This window comes from Ursus maritimus, unplaced genomic scaffold (assembly GCF_017311325.1).
Source record: "Ursus maritimus isolate PB19 unplaced genomic scaffold, ASM1731132v1 scaffold_1, whole genome shotgun sequence".
Lineage (NCBI taxonomy): Eukaryota > Metazoa > Chordata > Mammalia > Carnivora > Ursidae > Ursus > Ursus maritimus.
The window spans coordinates 6,805,084-6,826,394 of NW_024423343.1; the positions used below are offsets into that span (position 1 = coordinate 6,805,084).

The window sequence follows — 21,311 nt, forward strand, 5'->3', positions numbered from 1 at the left end:
AGGGGAGTAGCCTCCGGGAGCGGAGGGGGTTCTCCAGGTCAGGAAAGGGGCGAGCAGCATCTCACCCATTCTGGTCTGTCCTTGGTCCGTCTCATATATTTCCAAGGCTTTTTTCTTTCTTCTTTTGTTTTCCCCCCAAGGCTTTACTACCACTGCTGAGGACTCACATCTGTCTCCACTCCACATTGCTCTCCTAGAAAATAAAAGATGGCTGAGAGAAAGTTTCAAAGGAAAAAGCTAAAGTTCTGATACATACAAGACATTCGTGAAAACTTCATTTCACTCGAAAAAAAAAATAATTCTCTAAGAGTCGTCTTTTACTGTGTGATTATTTTGACTTGATTTTGGCACGGAAACTATACTAAGGTTGTCTTGGTATTATCGTAGGTTGGTGGCATCCCGATTCCAACCGGAAGTGACTGCGAACCTCTGCTCTTACACGTTCTTCATCTAGCAACAAGCAGCGAGGGGGAAAGGTGTCCGCGCTTGGTGGAGTCTCCACATGTCTTTCCGTCCAATGCAGAAGTGGGTGCCGTGCTCACAGCCCTGGCAGTGCCCGTGGGGGTCCTCTTCATCAGCGCCACTGACCCTGCTGGGGAAGAGAACTGGGTCGCCATTCCCGAGGAAGACCTGAAGAAGACGTTCAGAGAGCAGGGCCTCCGGAACCAGAGCTCGGTTCTCGTTCAGGATTCCAGTGATGATAACAGGTACCCTGCTGAAACATAAGAGAATTCCTTTTTAAGTTATTTTAATGATAGTTCTGTCTCTTAGAACTCGATAGCTTTATTTTAATACTGATAAGAGTTCAGTATTTTCCTTTGGTTTCTAACCATTGTGTCCTGGATATCGCATACAGGAGTGTTCTGGGTTAGGCAACTTGGAGGAAGATGATACTGTAATGTGATTTTTTAAAAATTTTTATTTGTTGGTAAATGAGGTCACTAAATAATGTAGATATAGATGAGATATAATCTGGATTAGTGGTTTATAAAGCAGAATCTTGTAAAATGAATTCCAGCTAGCACTTACTACAAAACTGAAGGTACATTCTCACAAAGAAAGTTCCTGAATCTTTTCATGAGGAGGATATTAAGATCTAGCTAAATTTGTCAGTTTTCTCACAAGACTCCCATAAGGCAATTCAGTTTTTCATTGTAATCCTTTTTCTGACTGTGGGGACCCTCCCAGCTGCCCAGGGAGGGCAGTTACGTGGGGGATCATATTCTTAGTTCCTGCGAGTCACATTGGAGGCTCAGAAGTGCTGCCTGTCTCCGTTTTGTTGTCTGCGTCTGTTATGGTACGTTTCTGTGGTCAGTGTGTCCTGCCCTGTAACCCTCCGGTTTCCTTATACTGAAGACTTGACATTTCAAGCCACAGATCCGTTCCCTGCTTGATCGGTCAGAGTCTCCATATTGTCATTAACAGCGGCTGTGACACAGAGGCAGCGCGCTTAGAACAGTCTTTACTTTGTATTTATCACTATTACTCTTTCGGACAAGTGTTTTCCAGGCATTTATTTCTGCACTTTGTTTACTTAAAAGATTATTATATGTCCCTTTATGAAAAGTAATACACGTGGGACGCCTGGGTGGCTCAGTCGGTTAAGTGTCCCAACTCTTGATTTCGGCTCAAGGTCATGATCTCAGGGTTCTGAGATCGAGCCCCGCATCAGGCTATGTGCTGGGCGTGGAGACTGCTTAAGATTCTCTCTCTCCCTCTCCCTCCCCCCCTCACCCCCCAAACTAAGTTTAAAAAAGTAATAGGACATGTGTTAGGACTTGGGAAATACAGACGTGAAGACCGGAGGCCCGAAATGTCCTTGCAGTACCCGTGCAGGGTCAGTCACCATTAGCTCTCCTGTTGCCCTGAGCTCAAATAATTGATTTTTTTGTTTTGAAGGTTTTTTTCTTTTCAAGCTTAATAGTGATTATTTCATGGACAGTTGCATCCTGCTTTTCACTCCTGCGTCTGTAGACTCTTCACAGACCTCGTGGCGCGGCTCCGTAGTGGTCTGTGTGGACGTCGTAGCCTACCTGACCGCGCTCCCGCGCGAGGCAGTCTGTGCAGGGGTGAGGACGAGGACGCAGGCCGGCCGCCTGGGCTCGTGTCCAGCTTTATCACTTCCTGACGGTGTGGCCGTGTGCAAGTCCCCTCATCTCCCTCTGCTCAGTTCTTCTTCTGCAAAAACCGGCTTCCTAGAACCAGAGGGTCTGGGAGCTCAGTGCTGATAGAGGGTTTGCGTGCGGTGACAGATGGGCTGTTGTCGCCCCGTCCTCACGCAGTCGCTCACCGCCTCAGGGTAGTCTTCAGGGAACAGCTTTGTGCCTCAAACTTCGCTGTCGTTAGGATTGCTCACTTAGGGGTAGTCCCAGGGTGGAACAGCTGAAATAAAGGGTGGAATCGTGTTTCGGGGCTCTGGTACACGCTCCCAAGAGGACTCCGCCCACCCATTCAGCGCCTCTGTGTGAATAGAAAGCCACTCCTTTACTCAAGACCCTTTACTACTATGTGTAGGGAAATTTTGTTAGAGCAAGACACCTACTTGTTCTCGTAGGCCGTCGTCACCAACATATAAACGTACAGCAGGTGCGATGGGAATGACACACCCCTTAAATGGGGCACTTCTGTGCAGCGGCTGTCTCTGCAGCTGTGCACGGCTGTCCTGTTATGAAACTGAATCCAAATCCCGGGCGGGCTTCTGGCGTTGGTACTCCGAGAGCTCGCCCGGGGGTCCCAGTGCGCAGGCCGAAGTGGCCGCGGATTATTCCGTGACAGCGCTTCTCCCTGAAACATGTGGCAACACAACAAACAAAACAAAAAACGGGGTAACGAGTTATTTGTGTAAGTCAGAGCGTACTTGGAGCCCCGAAACGCACTCCCCGCGCAGCTGCCTAGCACTGCCCTGCAGAGACCGCTGTCCTCACGCCGGCTCCGTGGGCCTTGCTCACCTTTAATTCCTCACATCAGAGGACACGCGCAGAATTTCGGAAGTGCTACCTAAGGAAAGGTATTGCTTTTCTGATCCACAGAAGCACCGAGTAAAGATACGTTTTTTAAATGTCTTTATTCCTACAGTTCGTTGCTCACACAAGGGAGATGGTTCACTGGTATGAATGAGATGAGCTGGCTCCAAGTTCAGAATTTATGCGAATTCGAATCCGAAGAGAAGCAAGTTAAAATATCAGCAACTGTGAACACAGTGAGTAGATTCCAGTTCAAGTCCGGTGGACAGTGTTCTGGCTTAACAGTGTTTGATTTTGAAAGCAGGACCTGAAATCTTCCAGAACGCTTGTCTCATGGGCTTCTAGATCTTAAGAAATCAGCTTTTTGGGGCTCCTGGCTGGCCCAGTCAGCGGAGCACACAGCTCTTGATCTTAAGGTCATGAGTGCAGGCCTCACGTGGGACTTAGGGCTTGCTTTTTTAAAAAATGTGGGGGGAGGAAACCAACATTTTGTTGTTAACATTTGACAACCGCTCGTTTGCCTATATTAGCCCTTCGCATGTTTCAAGAAGGTATGTGCCTTTTTTCTATCCAAAGGTGCAATTAGAATGTAGGATTTACCTATTTAATTAGTTCATGGAATCCCCTAGCATTGATAAATATAAAATGCTATTTTCCCCACAATCTGTTCTCTGTTTTTTAAACCAGGCATATATGTTTCGTGTTGTCGTGTTGTTTTTTGGTGGTGGTTTTTCTAAGCTGATCTTCAGTCCTTCAGCGTCGTACTCTGTGCTCTATGTAAAGCCGGCTGCTCTTAAAAGGGAGTCCTGCAGTTTTCCACTGAAGACTGTGACCCTGGTTGCCTTAAACATCATTCTGGGAAACATCTTTTTACATACGTGCAGTCTCGATTCATTAAGTGTTTTTTCTGTAGTATCAAAAGAAACCTATTAGAATGTTTTCTATAGATATTCTGATTTCTTAAGGCGCATTAGGGTTGTTGGTACCGTGGAGGGGACGGTGTAAAGCCAGCTCTGGAGCTCGGCAGACCTGCCACCCTGACCCTAAGTGGGAGGCTTTGGTGAAGTCCTGGTTCCTCCTGTCCTCGTTCCTTCTTGGTGCTGTGTGGGGCGCTGCTGGGAGGGTCAAGTCCGTGATCGCTGACATCACTTTTACCCCTAAATGTCCAGTTTTATGCCCTAGAGGCAGTTAGCCTAAACTAAAAAGAAAAGAAAACAATCTAAAAGTAATTTAAACAAAAATTTTAAATAGTGCCCTTGGATTAGCGTTGTCCATTTTTATATTTTTTTATGTTCACTGGCCCTAAATTCATCGTTCTTAACCTAAAGAAATACAATTAATTGCATTTTCTTTTGTTAGCTCTTGTTAGAAAGGCTAGTGTGGGTTTTCAGCTTCTTGCCTTTGTAGCTAGAATTATTTCTTGAGCTTTCCATCTTTCCGTTCTAGTTACCATCAGTTTGGTAAAGCCTTAACAATTAAGATCCCAGTTTTTGCTTTTAACTTGGTAGAAGAGAGGAAATGAATGTCTGAGATGGAAAAAAATCTTTTTTTCAAGTAGGCAGAAACTTCTGTCCAGTAACTGGTAAGTCAGCTGAGCTGTGTACACGAACACTGACAGCCTTCACGCCCTCCCCTCCTGTTGTTCTCACGCACACAGAGTCACTAGTTTATTTCTCTGTTTTAGGTGGTGTTTGATATTCGAATTAAAGCCATAAAGGAATTAAAATTAATCAAGGAACTAGGTAATCATTTACGTTTGCTTTCGGGGTTTTTTGGTTTAATTTAGTTTTGTTTTGATTTTTGGTTAAAAAAAATATGGGAGTACAGGGGTGCCTGGGTCACTCAGTTAAGTGTCTGCCTTCGGCTCAGGTCATGATCCCAGGGTGCTGGGATCAAGTCCCGTGTCGGACTCCCTGCTCAGTGGGGAGTCTGCTTCTCCCTCCCTCTCTGCTTCTCCCCTGGCTTGTGCTCCTTCTCTCTCTCTTTCTCTCTCAAATAAATAAAATCTTAAAAAAAAAAAAAATACGGGAGTACAAAAAATAATTTAGGGAAAATTCATGCACCTACCACCCCACATGGACAAATGTTAACATTATATCATGTTTTTATTGTTTGAAACATTGCAAATAAAGTTAAAATTCTCTACATTCTCTTCCTCAGACCAACTGTCCCTCCCTCCCCAGATGCAACCAGTATATCTGATTTGGGTGTGTTCGTATGCATTCATATTGTTGTTTATATTACGTTTCCATATATAGGTGTATATATGTGTGTATATTGTGTTTTCATATTTAAATTCGGTCATACTAAATATTCTGAAACTCTTCACTCAGCATTAGGTTTGCTTTAACAGCTTTATTGAGGTATAATTTACATACCATCAAACACCCGTTCTGAGCGTAAGTCAGTGATGATTAGTAAACGTACAGAGTTGTGCAGCCACGAGCACAGTCCAGTTTTAGAATGTTCCATTGCTCCAAAAAGACTCCTTGTTCCCCTTTTTGCATTCCAAGCCCCAACAGCCACTCATCTACTTTCTCTCTCTAGACTTACTTTTCTGGACATTTTAAGTAAATGGAACCATAGAATGTGAACTCCCTTGTGGCTGACGTCTTTGACTTAGCACACCAGTTTTGAGGTTCACCCGTGATGTAGTGTGTCAGAAGCGTGCTCCTTTTTACTGCTGACTAGTGTTCACTCTGTGGATGTGTCACATTTTGTTTCTTCACCTCTTGATAGACGTTTGGATTGTTTCTAGTTTGGGGATTTTATGAATAATGCTGTTATAACGGTTGCATGTAAGTCTTTGTGTGGACATGTTTTCAGTTCTCTTGAGTAGATCTGCAGGATTGTAATTGCTGGGTCATATGGCAAATTTGTGTTTAACTTTGTAAGAAACTGCCGTTCTTTCGAGAGTGGCTGAACCATTTACGTCCCCACTAACAATGTGCCAGCATTGCGGTTTTTCTGTATCCTTGCCAGTGTCTGTATCTGCTTTCTTGATTGTAGCCATGCTAGTGGGTATGAATTACTCTCCTTGTGTGTTTGATTTTCCTAATACAGTGCTGGTGAGCACTGTTGGTGTGCTTACTGTCTGTATATCTAAAGGATTCTCTTAAGAAGCTACTAGAACTAGGAAGTTTAACAAGAAGTCAAAATTAATACACAAAAATCCATTGTATGTTTACTAACAAAAAAATGGGAAATGAAATTAGGAAAACATTTTATTTTTATTTTTTATTTTTTAAAAGATTGTATTTATTTATTTGATAGAGAGATAGGCAGCGAGAGAGGGAACACAAGCAGGGGAAGTGGGAGAGGAAGAAGCAGGCTCCCAGCGGAGCAGGGAGCCCGATGTGGGGCTCGATCCCAGGACTCTGGGATCACTCCCTGAGCCATAGGCAGACGCTTAACGACTGAGCCACCCAGGCGCCCCTAGGAAAACATTTATAATAGCATTGGCTATCATGAAATACTTGGGGATAAATTTAATGAAATATGTGCAGGACATATACACTGACAACAAGAAAATATCCCTGTGAAAAATCAAAGAGCATGTAAATAAGTGGAATGATGCACCATGTTCTTGGGTCAGAAAATATGACATTGTTAAGAGGTAAATTCTCCCAAAATCAATTTGTAGATTCAGGGCATCCTCACTCAGAGTCCTAGCAGGTTTTATGTAGAAATTGACAAGCTGATTCACTTTACGTGGAAATGCAAAGAACCTAGAGTATCCTAATAATTTGAGGGGAGACGGAAATAAAGTCAAGAGTTACACTATCTGATTTCAAGACTTCCTGTAGAGCTGTAGGCATCAAGACAGTGGGTCCTGGGGCGCCTGGGTGGCTCAGTCGTTAAGCGTCTGCCTTCGGCTCAGGGCGTGATCTCAGAGTTCTGGGATCAAGCCCCACATCAGGCTTCTCCGCTAGGAGCCTGCTTCTTCCTCTCCCACTCCCCCTGCTTGTGTTCCCTCTCTTGCTGGCTGTCTCTGTCAAATAAATAAATAAATAAAATCTTAAAAAAAAAAAAAAAAAAAAAAAAAAGACAGTGGGTCCTGGCATAGGAGCAGACATACAGCAGGGGTCAGCAAGCTGTCTAGGCCTATAACCTGTAACAACAAGGCCTCTAACCTGTTTCTGTGCAGTGAGCTAAGAATAATTTTCACACTTTTAAAGGGCTCCTTTTAAGACGAATGTGCAATAGAGATTATGTGTGGTTTTTGAGCCAAAAATATTTACAGTGGAACTACATCAAGAATCCAGAAATAGGTGCAAATATATTAAAGTCCCCTGACTTTCAACAAAAGTGCCAAGGTATTCCCATGGGGAAAAATAGTGTATTTTCAAAATAAGGTGCTGGGCCAGTTAGCTATCCAAAGGTGCAAAGATGAACCTCTAGCTTTGCTTTACATCATGTAAAATACTAATTCAAAATGGATCAGACCTAAACGTTAAAACCATTTCTATAAAATTTCTGGGAGAGAACTTATGAGAAAATCTTTGTTACTTTTATCGTGAGGAAAAGACTTTTTTTTTTTTTTAGTTAGGACTCTAGCACCATAAAAGGAAAAAACTAATTAATTGGGCAATATCAGAATTTAGAACTTGTGTACTTCAAGAGGCATTTAAAAAGGCAAGTCACAAACTGGGAGAAAAAAAAATTGTAGCACGTTTGACATAGACTTGCATCCAGGTTATATAAGAAAAATACTTATAACTTAATCAGAAGACAGCCCAGCCCAAGTGGGGAGGACACTTTACAAAACAACACCCACCGGCCGATGGCCAGTAAGCACAGGAGAGACGCTTAGTCTCATTAGCCGTCAAACTGCTGAGCCGTCGGACGGAAGCCGCCGTGACGCCCTGCCTCGCACCCAGCGGAGGGTGAAAATAAAGGACCAACAAAACCAAGTGCTAGCGAAGATGTGAGCAGCTCCCACGGTGGCCCGCGCGAGTGCAAAATGGGGAGGAGTTAGCTTGCTTGTTAGGAATTTAAGCATTCACTTACCCATCCTACGTGCTCGCCCAAGAAAAATTCAGCCATGTCCTTGCAAATACTCTATGTAAATGTTCATAACGAACAGGCGGATACAGCGCAGAAGTCCGGAAGCCGTGAGCGGGTGAACAAGCTGCGTCGTGCCCTTACAACAGGACGCTGCTTATCCGCACGAGCCGCGAACTCCACCACCTGCACGACGGGGACTCAGCGCGCAAAGCAGAGGCTGGACGCAAAAGCGCACGTACTCTTAGGGCTCATTTACGTGGAACATTCAGAACAGAAACCCCGTGCTCTAGGTACAGGGGTGGAGAATTGGATTGCGGGGGGACGTTGGCTGCACGGTGGCATGGGGGAATTTTGGGGGGTGATGCGAATCCTCTCTCGGTTTGCTGGTGGTGGCTGAGTGTTTAGACCAGACTGTACACTTCAGCAGGACCTGTGCTATTGTGGTTTATTAAGATGAATAGTTCATCATCTTCCCAGGAAGCAGGTCTCCCTTCTTTCACTCTTGCCCCCCTTCAAGCCATTCTCCTTCTAGCAAGTGATCTTAAATGGATGCGAATCAGATCACGTCAGGCCCCTGCCCAGTGCCCTGCCACGCTTGTCCATCGCACGCAGGCTTCTTCCTCAACCCCGCCTGCAAGAGCCGGCCTCGTCTGACCGCGGCCTCGCAGCCCCCTGTGGTCCCCTCTCCTGCTTATTCCAGCACACTTTCCACGCTGGCTTTCAGAGGTCCGAGTGTGCCAGCTCTCCCGCCGCACCCCCGCACGCCTGGCTTCTCAGAGCCTCTCCCAAAACTCTGTCCCCTTTCCTCCCCTCTGCTAACTTCAGCCCCCCAGTTGCCCTGAGCTAAATTGTTACTTGCCGTCATCCCTGAGCGCTCGGTCTCCACGAGCATCTCTTTTATTCTCCTGATACCCTGTATGTTGCTTTGTCGCACTCACGCCTACCTTCGCCAGGGTTTGAGTGGCAGCCCACCTGCTCCATCCGACGAGGCGCTGTCAGGGCAGAGTCCGTGGCTCTTCCGCCCTTGGCTGCGCCGTCGCTTCTGGTGCGGTGCCTGGCCCAAAGATGCACGGTTTGTGAACTGGAAGAATACCGTAAGGAGGCAGTATTTTGATGCGTTTTTTTTAATTGAAGAACTCAGTGGTCAAACGTGTATTGGCATGGTCTGCTAGCCGCACAGTAGCACAGTGTAAGTGTGGAACTCTGGACTCCTCAGCGATCTGCTGTGGTCTGAGTGCGGACTCAGAGGCCCCCAACGTCCTTGTCCTCCCAGAAGGCTTTACCCCTGCTCCCTGCCCCCGGCTCATACCCGACTTTGTAAGGATTCGTTTGGACTCAAAACCCGGAGTGCTCCCTCCCACAAAGCAGGACTCTTTGCACCTGCAAAAATAGGGCCCACTGGCCCTAATCCATTTCATAAGCATGAAAGTCCGCGCATTTCAGTTAGCAGGCTCATCACCAAGGTCAGCCACCCAGCCGCGTGGCGCCGGCGTCCGCTACCTGCACGTGCGCGAGCAGCCGCATGAAGCGTGAGCTTTGCCGCCAGCTCTTCATTCCACAGGCTGCCCCTCAAGTAGCAGATGTGCCTCCGGATCGGTGACCGATCACCTCCCTCCGAAGTGTCTGGTGTTCATCGCACCACAGCGAAGGGTACGGTCTGCTGTCCCCATTGTCCCCTGGTAAGCCCGCGTGGCGTCTTGCACTCCTGGTGAAGCAAATCGCTTCCCAAAGGTGAAGGTGCAGCAGAGAAAGTCCACGGAGGGATAGACGTAGCTGGCCGTGGGGGCGTCGGCGCTGCTGTCGCTCCAGAGACAAGATCCGCAGCCTGGGGACATGAAGGGACGTGAGGACAGTGGTTGTGACAAAAAGGATGATGATATCACCGAGGAGGTGATGCTGGCAAAAACCCTCACATCGAAGGAGCTCCTGCAGACCTTTCATGAGGTTGAAAGCACAAAATAGGACATTTTGGAAGCAGAGCAAACGATCGCTCGGGGTAGAAAAGATGCTCGCTCCATACTGTAAGCTCTCCAGCAAGAAGTGAGCCCTGTATAAACTACTCTTGATGTTTTCTACCAAAAAAAAAAAAAAACCTCAGTGCTTCTAGTGTTTTAACTTGCTGTATAAATAATACTTTTACTGTTTTTTAAATTTCACTATACCCGTGTAACCGACGGAGATTTAACTGTTTGAACAACAACGTCGAGAGGCCCCAGGACAGCTGCAGAGTTCCTCACGGTGACTAGGCCAGCCTTGCGTGGTTTCGGCGTGGCAGGCCTCCTCGTCGCCCTGCGCTCCTGCGTGGACTGAGGACTGCCTATATTGGGGGGGGGGGGGGGTTGATTGATGGGGGTGTTTTGTTTTGTAGCTTTCTGCTGATTGTAACAGTGGAGCATCTCTAGTTTTTTCTGATGCACTAACCAGCTGCTTTTTATTTGTAGCTGAGAACAGCTGTTTGAGGCCTATCGATAGAAATGGGAAGCTGCTTTGTCCAGGTAAATCCTCGTGGTAGCCTTCAAAAACCGACACGCGCTCACACTATCGGTCTTTGACACTTTTACTTTAAATGATGGCTTCCAGTACCTAATATCCTTAAATTACCTTTTAGAAACTAATTTACTGGACATATTATCGTCCCAGTGCAGTTTCACATATTACAGAAATCATAACCAGAAATTCAAACACTTCTGTTTTATTATCCTGTTCAGGTAGCCTCTGTAGAGTACATCAGTAGTTTTGGACGCAGTGTTCAGTGGTTCATTAGTTACGTGTCACACCCAGTGCTCATCACAACACGCGCCCTCCTCAGTACCCATCACCCTGTTACCCCCTCCCCTCCGAGACCCCCAGTCTGTTTTCCAGGGTCCATAGCCTCTCATGGTTCGTCTCCCTCTCTGACTTCTCCCCCTTTGATCCCCCTCCTTCCCCTGTGCTCCTCCGTGCTGTTGCTTATGTTCCACATGTGAGTGAGACCATCTGAGAATTGTCTTTGTCTGCTTGACTGACTTCACTTAACACAGTTCCCTCCAGTTTCATATATGTCTGTTTTCAAGGGAAAACACCTGTCTTTCTGATGAGCTGATCTCATTTTGGGCAATTTTTTGATGGAGTTGTATCTTTCTAGATTCATTGTCAAAGTGTTTGTGTTGCTCCTGTTATTGTGATAATAGTTGTGGAATAGACTTTGTTCTCACCCCTGCATCCTGTCATTAGACTTGATTAACTGATGGTCCCCACCATCAGCTTTGAACGTGGGGGGAGAGGCTGGTCCCTCATTCATGAATGTTCGGAATATCTAGCTTTTAATCCATGTAAACAATGGCTTTTTGGTTTTTATTAAGTATGAATCTAGAACATTCGTAGCTGCCTCTTCTTAGCTCTGTTGTGCAGGTAGGAAGAATATATTCTACAGTGTGGAAATGGAAATCAAACATAACTGTAATACAGGTCATCCTTTTGCATGGAGTGCATCTCCTATTTTTTCTTTCTTGACATTCGTGATTTGCAAAGGAAGGCTGATTTCAGTATATTATTTTGCCCAGAGAGGTAGGAATTAACAACATTCATCCTGTTCTCCAACTTCTTTGTAGTGCCAGACAGTTACACTGTGAAAGAAGCAGAGCTGAAGATGGGGAGTTCACTGGGACTGTGTCCTGGAAAAGCACCAACTTCCTCTCAGGTAACGTGGGGTCACCTGACAGAACGAAATCAACCTTCCCGGAATCAGAAGTTCTTAATTTTGTGATTCTTACCTTAACTATTACACCAAAGATCATTTTTCTTAGAGTTTTTTTTTTTAAACGATACCTTGTATGTTAGGCATACCAAGAACCGTCTAGTTCTTTGTGTTTAAATAAAAAATACTAATGTCGGAGCATATTCAGAAGGTTCTTTTTCTGTGAGAATTTTATGGTTAAGGGGGACCTTTAAAGCAGAGCAGCCACCTGTCTGACCTATTTCATAAACCCTACAAAGCACCCCTTCTCCCGCATTTTGCCCTCTGCGAGGCGAGGCTCCGGGCAGAGCCTGTGGCGTCTGTGAGCGCGGCTCGCACCGCTTCTCTCTCAGCGGCACAGCAGGCGAGGAGCCAGCGGCGCCTTCGATTCAGTGAAGCGGAGCCTGTTGGCTTTGGGCTGAGTTGCTCTCTGCGGTAACACGATTGTCCCATAGCCGCTTGGTTTCTCATCGGTCGCTTTCTGTATAAAGTGTGAGATCGTCCTCCGCCAGAAGCCCTCCCTGCTTGATAAAGTTTCACGACAGGCCAAAAGCCACAGTGTCCTTACGGTAAGACTTTGTTTCAAGGGAAGCTGGACTCTGGCAGGATCCCTGTGGTTCCTGGATCCGCTTCATTAGTTTCCCAGCCGCTTCTTTAATTTGTTCTTGCCCTGAACTTGGCCACGTAGGAGCGCGTGACGAGCTGGCAGGAGGAAAACGTGACAGGTGGGACGGAGTTCGGAAGGAAAGGGAGAGCTGTAAGGAGCTGAACTGACAGGCGATCAGATTCCCTGGACAGAAAATAAGATCACAGCCAAATGACACAGGAAAAACCCAGTTAATGCTTACAGCGTGTAGCTTGAGGAATGACCAAGAAAGAATTGAAGGTCATAGTAGAATAAGTAATATCTGTGAGAGAAAGACAATGATCTCACAGCTCTGGGAGTGAAAACACTGGCGTGAAGCATCTTCACATTTCTGGGTCATCGAGATTATTGCTTAAATTGCAAGATTAAATTACCCAGCGTCTTTGTTTTTATACGAGACTTTTATAAAATCTCATGGACCATTGGCTTTTCTTTTTTGGAAGCAGGCAATACATTTTAGAATTTTAAAATTTAGATTAAATTGTATTCATTGATCTTAGCTGTTCCTGTTTTTCACTGTGGGGAGTGATGTGCAGCCTGGCACAGAGATGGAGATCATAGTGGAAGAAACAATGTCTGTGAGAGATGTAAGTAATTTTACTTTTTCTGGTGTGGGGAGAGGTCTGTGGGCGTTTGGTATGGGGAGACGTGGTACTCTTGTTCGGATTTTGAGGTCCTAAGGCTAGGGTTCACATAACGTACTTTAGAGAATTCTGTGCATTCACTAAGAGAGTAGTTTTGGGAACTTGAAAATTGGTGAACCAACCCAAATTTTTAAAATATGATTATCTTTTTTTTCTATCAATACTTGTTTATTATAGAAATTTTGGCTACATAGAAATGGATTAAAAGAAAAAATTAAGACCCCTCCTTATCCTTTATCCCACTAATATTAACATTTTGGCATATTTCCTACTAGTGTTTTTAGGTTATATACATACATAATCACACGGGCATGAATGTGTGCGTGTGGTAACAATTAGGTTAGCGTCATGGAAAAGTAGGACTTACAACGTTGGAAGATGGAGAGAGACAATTGGTGTAGTTGAAGAGAGGCTGGACTCCTGAATTTGAATCAGAAGAGGCAGAATGAACGTGGTATTTGTTTTTTAAATTTTTTTCCAGCTCTGCCCCCAGAAACAACTTAGACACGGTGACCAACCTGGTGGGGGCGAGCACCCCAGCACCCAGATTGTGGTTGCTAAATCCCACTTCCCACTGGAAGGAATCAGGGCTTCTTGGAGTAGCGGCTGGGTCTGTATCTGGGTCAGGAACGTGTCGGGGGAGCCTGGAACATCTTGTCCTGATAGAAGCAGGAAAGCCGCAGAGATTGCTGGGATCTGCAGAGAAACTCGGGAGCCAACTTGAAGAGGCTCCTGCTAGTCGCAGATGAGACCGTTTGAACCTTCGTGGCAATAATAATAAAACCGATCACTATGCGTACTTAAAATCCACGGGTTCATAGGTGATCCTGAGAAGACCGTCTTTGTTGGTTACGCAGAGTGGACGCTGGGGAACCACAGGGCGAAGGGTCAAGCATTTCCTGTCTTTCTTCAGGAAGCCATACCGCAGGGTAACGAAACAGATAGTGAGAAGGTGTTTTTACAGACATATCTCAGCTAATAAGAGGAAAGAATTTTAGACTATCACAGTTACTTTAACTCCTAATTAGTTAACGGGTGTAAACAAGGATCCTGAAGGACTGCTGACAGCCCCGGAGGAGTGACACGCAGACATCACAGTCGTTCTGATGATGCCCGTGCTCTTCACAAGGAAGTGCACCTGAGCTCCTAGGTCTGAGGGTCAGTTCCTAAGAAGCACAGAGGACAGAGGGCCTGTGTCACCGCAGCCCAGGGCCGCCGTCTGCCCCGTCCTGAAGGGACTCAGGAGACTTCAGAGAAGCAGGGGCGGTGTGTGCACTCTGTCTGGCTCTTGACATGAGCCAGGAGAACCTTAGTAACGGTGTGAGAGAAACCAAGGGCATGTGGGGGTCCCGCTGGCTCCGTCGGAGAACGTGACTCTTGATCTTGGGGTTGTGAGTTCGAGCCCCACGTCGGGCATAGAGATTACTTTAAAGAGGGGGGGTGCGTGATGTGAACACCAACTGGGTATTTGTTATTAAGGAATCCTTAAGTTCATCGGATGTCATGATTGTTTTAGGCTTACGTTTTTTAAAAGAATGTTTGTCTTTTAGAGACGAATACTAGATATTAAATGCTATGGAAGCTGACGGTCTTGCCTCGAGGAACCTGGGGGGCAGGGGCGGGACAGGAATGCTGGGAGTATGGTGCACAGGACGGGCGCGGCGGTCCTGGAGGTTGGGTGATGGTACCGACAGCCCACGTTTACCGCTCTCCACCTGTGTTTGAAATTGTCCACGACAAGACATTTTTTAAATAATTTTTTTTTAACTTTTTATTACCTGCTGCAAATATTTTCCTAGTTTTTCATTTAGCTTTTAACTTTTTGGTGCTTTTCAGTGTCAAAGAAAGGAGGCCACAGAACTTCTCAGAGGAGCAATGTGTCTGTCTGTCTGCTCTCTCGAGCCCACTGTGGGCAGACTCACTCCCCTCCCCGTGGCATCTGACGTGTCGCTGCCCCTCTGGGCCTTGAAACACCTTCGTCACGTGACTCAGGAGGACCCCCGTTCCTCCCGGTTTCCCTCCACCTCCCAGCCCCCCCCCCCCGCCCACAGTTTGCTTCGCGCTCTTCTCTCTCCCGTAGACTGGAGCTCGCCGGGCGCTCCGGGCTTGCGTGTCCAGCCACTACTTGGCCTGATAGCCACCCCCCTGTTGTGCGCCCTCCGTCCTGTCGCTTGCACCCCACGTTTCCGTCCTTGTCAGTCGATGGTGGTGTCTCCATTTCTCTGCTCGCTCGGGCCACAACCCCTGGGAGTCAGCCTCGATTCTCTTCTGTGTCACACCCAGGTTTTCAGGAAATCTTTGGTTCTCCTGTCACGATTCATCTAGGATCGGACCACATCTCATTCTCTCCGCTGCCACACCCTGGTCACCTCTCATCTGGATTATTCCAGCAGCTTCCCAACAGATCCTTTTCTTCCCAGCCTGGCCTTTCCCCAGGGTCTGTTCTTACAGAGACGGCGAGTGGTCCCTTCCCTGTTCTCACAGCCCTGCCATGTGTCCCCGTCTCGGAGTCCCAGCCAGAGGCCCCGAGCGCTCACTCTGCTGGGCCCCGTCGGCCTCTGTGCTCTGGTCCTCCCTAGAGCACAGCTGAGCTGAATGCCCACCTGCCCCTCTTCCCCAAGGAACGGAAGTGGTCTGTGGCTGCAGCCTCACTCCCGTTCTGTGTTTTACTAGATTGTCCTCTCATTGCTGTCCTTTTCTAAACAATCTTTAGGTGTATTTTAAAGTCTTTTTATTCTTAATCCTATAAGTAATCGTGGACTTACCCTTTAAACTCCAGTGGGGTGGGTTATAGCTAAAAACCCTCCTCGGTCACCAGCCTGCCCAGTCCCTCCGCCAGAGGGACCCTCCGCCAGGCCATCTCCATGGTCTTGGGACGGTGTGATCTGACCACACCAGCGAGTGAGCGTCCTTCCAGACCGCTGATGCTCGCACACCGGCACGGGGACGAATGAGCTGGACTTACTCGTGTGGTTTCTTTTAAATCATCAGTGGGGTCACGCTGCACGTATTACACTAGAACTTTGTTTCCCTTCGAACTTGTAAAGGTCTTTTAAGACCAGCATGTGTAAATCTATCTTATCCTTTGCTTTGAGACCTCATCGTTTATGTAAGCGTTTCTCCATTTGTGATATTTTGATCCTTTGCTCTTTTTCTTTTTCCAAGCAGTAGTCATCTCCTTATGCTCGCTTCCCTCTGTGCTAGTGTGGTATAATTCAGGTTTCATTTACTCTTGCCGTGGATTGATGGGTAGGCAAAAGAGTAGGTTTTTGCCCTCAGAAGTTGGGAGTTTCTGATTGTTACTGTTAGTTAAACGTCTGTTAGTCCTATCTCACCGGTTGCTTTGTGCCGTGGGATCACCGCCCGCACAGATCTCTCCCTGCGAGTTTACAGATGACCAGTGTATCTCTCGGCTACCAGGTGAAGGCTAATCCCCTTTTGTAGGATTCAGAGTTTAATGTGAATCTGTCCGGTCGAGACCACAGTGTTGGTCCTCCTGAGCGGGAGGTCATGCTGTGGACCGGGACGCAGGGGAGCAGAGTCTAAGCCTCGGGTGCGGACAGCAGCAGCTTATTTCCCTCTCCTGGGTTGGCCCCACGTAGCTCTCAGGGAGCAGAGCTTCCTTAAACCATCTTAACTCTGTACATCCTTCTCCCTTCAGGAATTATTCAATATAATAAGACAGGCCCAGGGTCCAAAAGGGGCGTCTCTCCCAATACTGTACCTCAGAAACAGAGAACTAATGAGCATGGTTTTTCTTTTTTTTTTGAACAGTGTTTAAAGCTCCTGCTGGAGAAGTCTGGCCTACCGGGTAAGTCGCAGACGGTGATGATGTCGCTTATCCCTGTCCTTATAATAAGTTACCTGTAAGCCTGACGATAGCTCTTCAGACGTGTTTCTCTCAGGTTTGTCAGTACAGGTCACGTGTCTGCACGCACACGGAATTCTCTGGGTTCCGTGTGCGAGCTAACAGAAGGCTAGCAGCGGGTTAGCCGCTGTGAGTTCAGAGAAGCGAGACAGGCTCCAGCACAGGCACCGGAGAGGCGAAGCTAGGATTTATGCCCTCCGAATTACCCAGGCCCGTCACTGATTTTTTTCTCTTTAACCTCATTGATTCAGAATATCAGCGCATTGTGTTTCGTGCCGGTATTTTTGTGGCGTACGTTAGGGAATGCAACGTGAATGAAAAAGTCAGCCCAGGGTGTCTGAAGTAGCTCCCCGGGTGGATCGCGAGGGCGCCCTTACCGGAGGGGAGGCCCCTTCTAGGGCCCACAGGCCTCCCGCGCAGGGAGCAGCACCCATCCCCATCCACAGATGACAAGACGGAGGCCGAGAGTGGTTACGGGCTTACCCAGAGTCGTACGGCGAGTAGCTAGGCCTCTCTGCCTTCGGAACCCGCGTTCTTCCTTCCACATTATGCTGCGAAGAAGAAATAGTGTTCACTTTTCACTTGTTGGTGGGATTTTGTTTTGTTTTTTTATAACCAAGATTTCCAACTTTTGCTCTATTAATAGCTTCCCTCTCTGCCTCAAAAAATTTCCCATTTCATCAGTATAGCAAGCATATTGAGAGGGGTCTAATAGAGAACGTAACGTTCATAAATGTTCGTTGATACCAACTTCATTAAAATGCTATTTCAAAAACTATTTTTTGTTAGATTAACTGATAAGCGGATAGGAATGTTTGGTTGTACAGATTATCATTTGCTAAGAGATATTAGCCTATACTTTCAACCAAGACATGAAATAAAACAACTTCGTAATGATTTTAGCAGTGATTCTGTACCTAGATGTACAAATATCTGTACTCGTGTGTGATGTGTGTGCACGTGTAAATGATAAAGGTATAAGGTAAATATCGTGTGATAGCAGCGAGTGTTATTTCTGTTTGCAAGTATGCAGATCTTGGTGGAATAGAGAGGAAATTGACCTAATTGGAGGAACCACTTAATTTTTTTCATGCCTGGAAGAGAGAATTTACTTTAAAAATGAGTTAGTAGTTATTTGCTCAAATCCCATTTGATACTCGTTCATCCAGAAGGGTCATTAATGACAAACTTTCAAAACATATTCTTAATTTTTTTTCATCCTGATCTTGATTCCTTCACAGGAGACACATGGCATTTACGAAAAATGGATTGGTGTTATGAAGCTGGGGAGCCTTTATGTGAAGAAGTAAGATTGTTTTTACATATTTTGTTCTTAGAAATGATTTGTGTGTTTTGTGTTTCATACAGAATACCCACCTTCGCCCCACTTGTGAATAAATTCTAGAGAAAACTTTCATTTTTTTTTTAGGATACAGAAATCTGTACATGGTCCGCGTCCATGTCCTTACTGTATGTAGGTCTTTGCTAAAGTCAAGAGGGAAAGTCTCAGCCTAGTGGGGACATTTCTAGCATCTGTGTTAAGTCCTCTTTTGAGAGATTATGTCCGTAGAACTAGTAGCTCCTCGTGAGGAGGCAGAGAACTTCAGAGAACAAAAGACATTTGAGCCTGTGAAACAGTGTGAAGATACACTCTGAATTTTGAAACCTGAATATTTTCATCTCCGTTTCTCTAAGTTAATGATGACAGAATTCATCTTCCCAGCCAGTCACTTAGGCTCGGATCAAACTGCATTTCTAGATCCAACCAAACTCTCCGGGTAGCCTTAGGAACAGTTTTATCACAGGATAGTTGGAGTCTGGTTAAGCATCTTATTACTGATCCAGATAGCGTCACAGCTGCGGGTGCGAATCCGTGGCCTTCGAGGCAGCCCCCAGATGAAGCCCTGGGAGAAAGCAAGCGTGGGTATTTGCGGTCACCCCCCCATGGCCCCCCAGGCCTGCCGTTCAGCAACAGCCGGTGGCACGAGCGTCAGCAGGAGGCTGACCTAGGCAGGCGGACTGGGCCTTCCCCGACCGCGCCGCCGTCCGGGGCGAGGGAGTCCGCGCAGGGAGGCGCCTCTGAGGCTCGGCCGGGAAGCTGCCTGACCGCCCAGAGCAAGAAGCGGGCCTCAGACAATCCACAGAACATACGGTGTGGAGGTCAGAGAGTGTGTCTAGTTGTGTGGTTTTCGCATTTTCTTCTCTCTCAATTCCCAAATCGATATCAAACAATTCACCTCAAACCAAACTTACTACCCACAAAACTGGCTCCTCTTTGCAGATACCCTGTGTTTCCCAGCCTGGTGTTTTCAGCCCGCAGGGCCCTTCCCCTGCGATCCTTCCCCTGCGATCCTTCGTGTTTGCCCTCAGGTTTTCCACTCCTCCCTGGCCCTTCCCACAGCTGGCTGCCCGGGCCAAGCGTTTTTCGTCTTTTCTTTTTTTGGCCTCTTACCTAAATGACACCAAGTGGCTTCCCCAGGTCAGGTGTCCCACTTGAGTATATCGTGCGTGTAGCAGCCAGACTGGTCTTTAAAACCCTTCTCAGAAAACTTGAGTGGCTTTTTTTTTTCAAAGCAGCTAAAAATTCCTTTAGTTCACGGCCCTCCCATCTATGACCACCCCTCCGATCTAGCTTCCTGTCCTGTTACTCTCCAGCTGTTACTCTCGTGTGTCTCGCCCTTAGCTTTTCCCCTCATTCTGGACCTTAACCCTGCTCTTCTTTTCATGAGAATTCCTTCTCGTTTCCTCTCGCTTTCCATATCCACCCCAGCCTTGGGCTTAACTACTATTTCATCCTCTGTAGTTTCTCATCCCAGCCGTTTCCCTCTCCCCAGGGCCTTTATGATACTTCCAGTTCATACCCTGTAATTTAATACAGAATGAGATAGTGTTTTATAGTCTTAGTTTATTTCCTGTCTCAGTACCTGCTTTATTGTTTCTTTCTTTCATGAAAGGGTTATAGAGGCATAGGGTTTAAAGAAAAGATCCAGGGGTCTTGTTTGTTCCTTTCAGAAGTCATAAAGGAATTTCTGTTTCCCCAGGATGCAACCCTGAGAGAACTTATGATATGTTCTGGAGATACTTTGCTTTTAATTGAAGGAAAACTTCCTCCTCCGGTAAGGTTTTGCTTCTGAATTGACATTTTGTAAATAACAGTTACTGCTTTCTGATGACAAAGATGATATATTCTCATTGTGGGTAAATACAGCCAGGCATGAAGGGAATGCTAGGATTTTGGGTAGGCTCTCTAATCAGACAGCTGCTGTATTTTATGACTTTACAGATTTCCTTCTTATAAAATCAGATGTATGTGCCATTTTATTTCCTGCTTTTTGTATTTCATTTTTTAACCTGACTGCAGAATCCAGAACCAATCATTGACTTACCACAGTTTAATTCACACACCCTCAGTGAGAAATTCAGCTTGTTTTAAACTTTTTGTTTTTACACATAATATTTAAATAGAAATCGTCAAGATCGTTCCAAAGTCAAAATTAACAGGTCAGAAGGTATGAACTTTTTTCAAAGACTAGATGCTAGCTCTGTTGCCACACTGTTTTCCCAGAAAGCCGCACCAAACCGCCAGCCCTATGAGCTGCACAGGAGAACCCTCACTTCACTGCTCTTAAATAAACACCGCAGATGACTGCTTTTGAAGACCATTATTTATTAGGTTATTTTTAAGGTGGACACATGTAAAAATGAAAGTTAAAAAAATGACCCCAGATTCCAGACTCAGATAACCATTGGCTTATGATTAGGAATTCAAAGGACATGGCAGGTATAAAATGAAAAGAGCTTTTCCCATTTTTTTCTCTCCAGAAAGAGTCACAGTTAACTTACTTTCCTTGTATATCCTCTAAGAAAGCAGTTATGCCTGTTTGTATGCAGAACGCAAACACGCGCGTGTCCCTTTTAAAGTCACACGAAGGGGATGGTCTTCTGTACATTGCACACGTCGTTGGTTTTTACTCACTTACTGTATCTCGAGGACCTCCTCACATCCGCACTCAGGCCCGCCTTATCCTTTTGCTTCACTTCGTAGAATTCTGTTTTATTCCATGATCTTTAAAGTTAACTTTTTAATCCGTAATATTCATTATTCAAAATTTGAAGGGTATAAAAAGCTGGGCCAGGAAGAGAAAGTATCCTTCCTGCCCTCCAGCCACTCTGTCCTCCCTCCGTAGGCAACCAGTTTCCACTGTCTCCTTCTAGAAGTTTATACTTTCTAATGCGCACAGACACGTGTATGCGTGTTTGTACACGGACGTATTTTTTCTTTACACAGATTATTTGCTAGACACCCTACTCTGACCTCGTTTTCAGTCCTGTGTCATTTCCATGTGTATATTGTGTTAGTACACGGCTATTTCATTCTGTTTGGTGGCTGTGGAATATTCCATTGTATCATATATATGCCATTTTGCATGTATATATCTATAGATAAGTTCTAGAACTGAAATCACTT

The 21,311-nt window shown here is 46.1% G+C and overlaps 1 protein-coding gene across 8 annotated transcripts in view; it reads left to right on the forward strand.

Annotated features, from left to right (window-relative positions):
- USP40 (ubiquitin specific peptidase 40) overlaps positions 1-21,311 on the forward strand; it is a 75,538-nt gene that overhangs the window by 40,441 nt on the left and 13,786 nt on the right. For 6 of the 8 annotated variants that reach the window (XM_040638806.1, XM_040638815.1, XM_008690313.2 and 3 more), the window contains 9 exons: positions 388-707; positions 3,076-3,199; positions 4,648-4,705; positions 10,412-10,465; positions 11,561-11,649; positions 12,832-12,918; positions 16,750-16,786; positions 18,085-18,149; positions 19,885-19,959. In XM_040638806.1, coding sequence (XP_040494740.1) covers positions 388-707; positions 3,076-3,199; positions 4,648-4,705; positions 10,412-10,465; positions 11,561-11,649; positions 12,832-12,918; positions 16,750-16,786; positions 18,085-18,149; positions 19,885-19,959 — 909 coding nt within the window. Of the gene's footprint in view, positions 1-387; positions 708-3,075; positions 3,200-4,647; positions 4,706-8,093; positions 8,261-10,411; positions 10,466-11,560; positions 11,650-11,738; positions 12,255-12,831; positions 12,919-16,749; positions 16,787-18,084; positions 18,150-19,884; positions 19,960-21,311 lie in introns of those variants that run through there. The other 2 variants (XM_040638839.1, XM_040638846.1) reach the window with 2 other exon arrangements.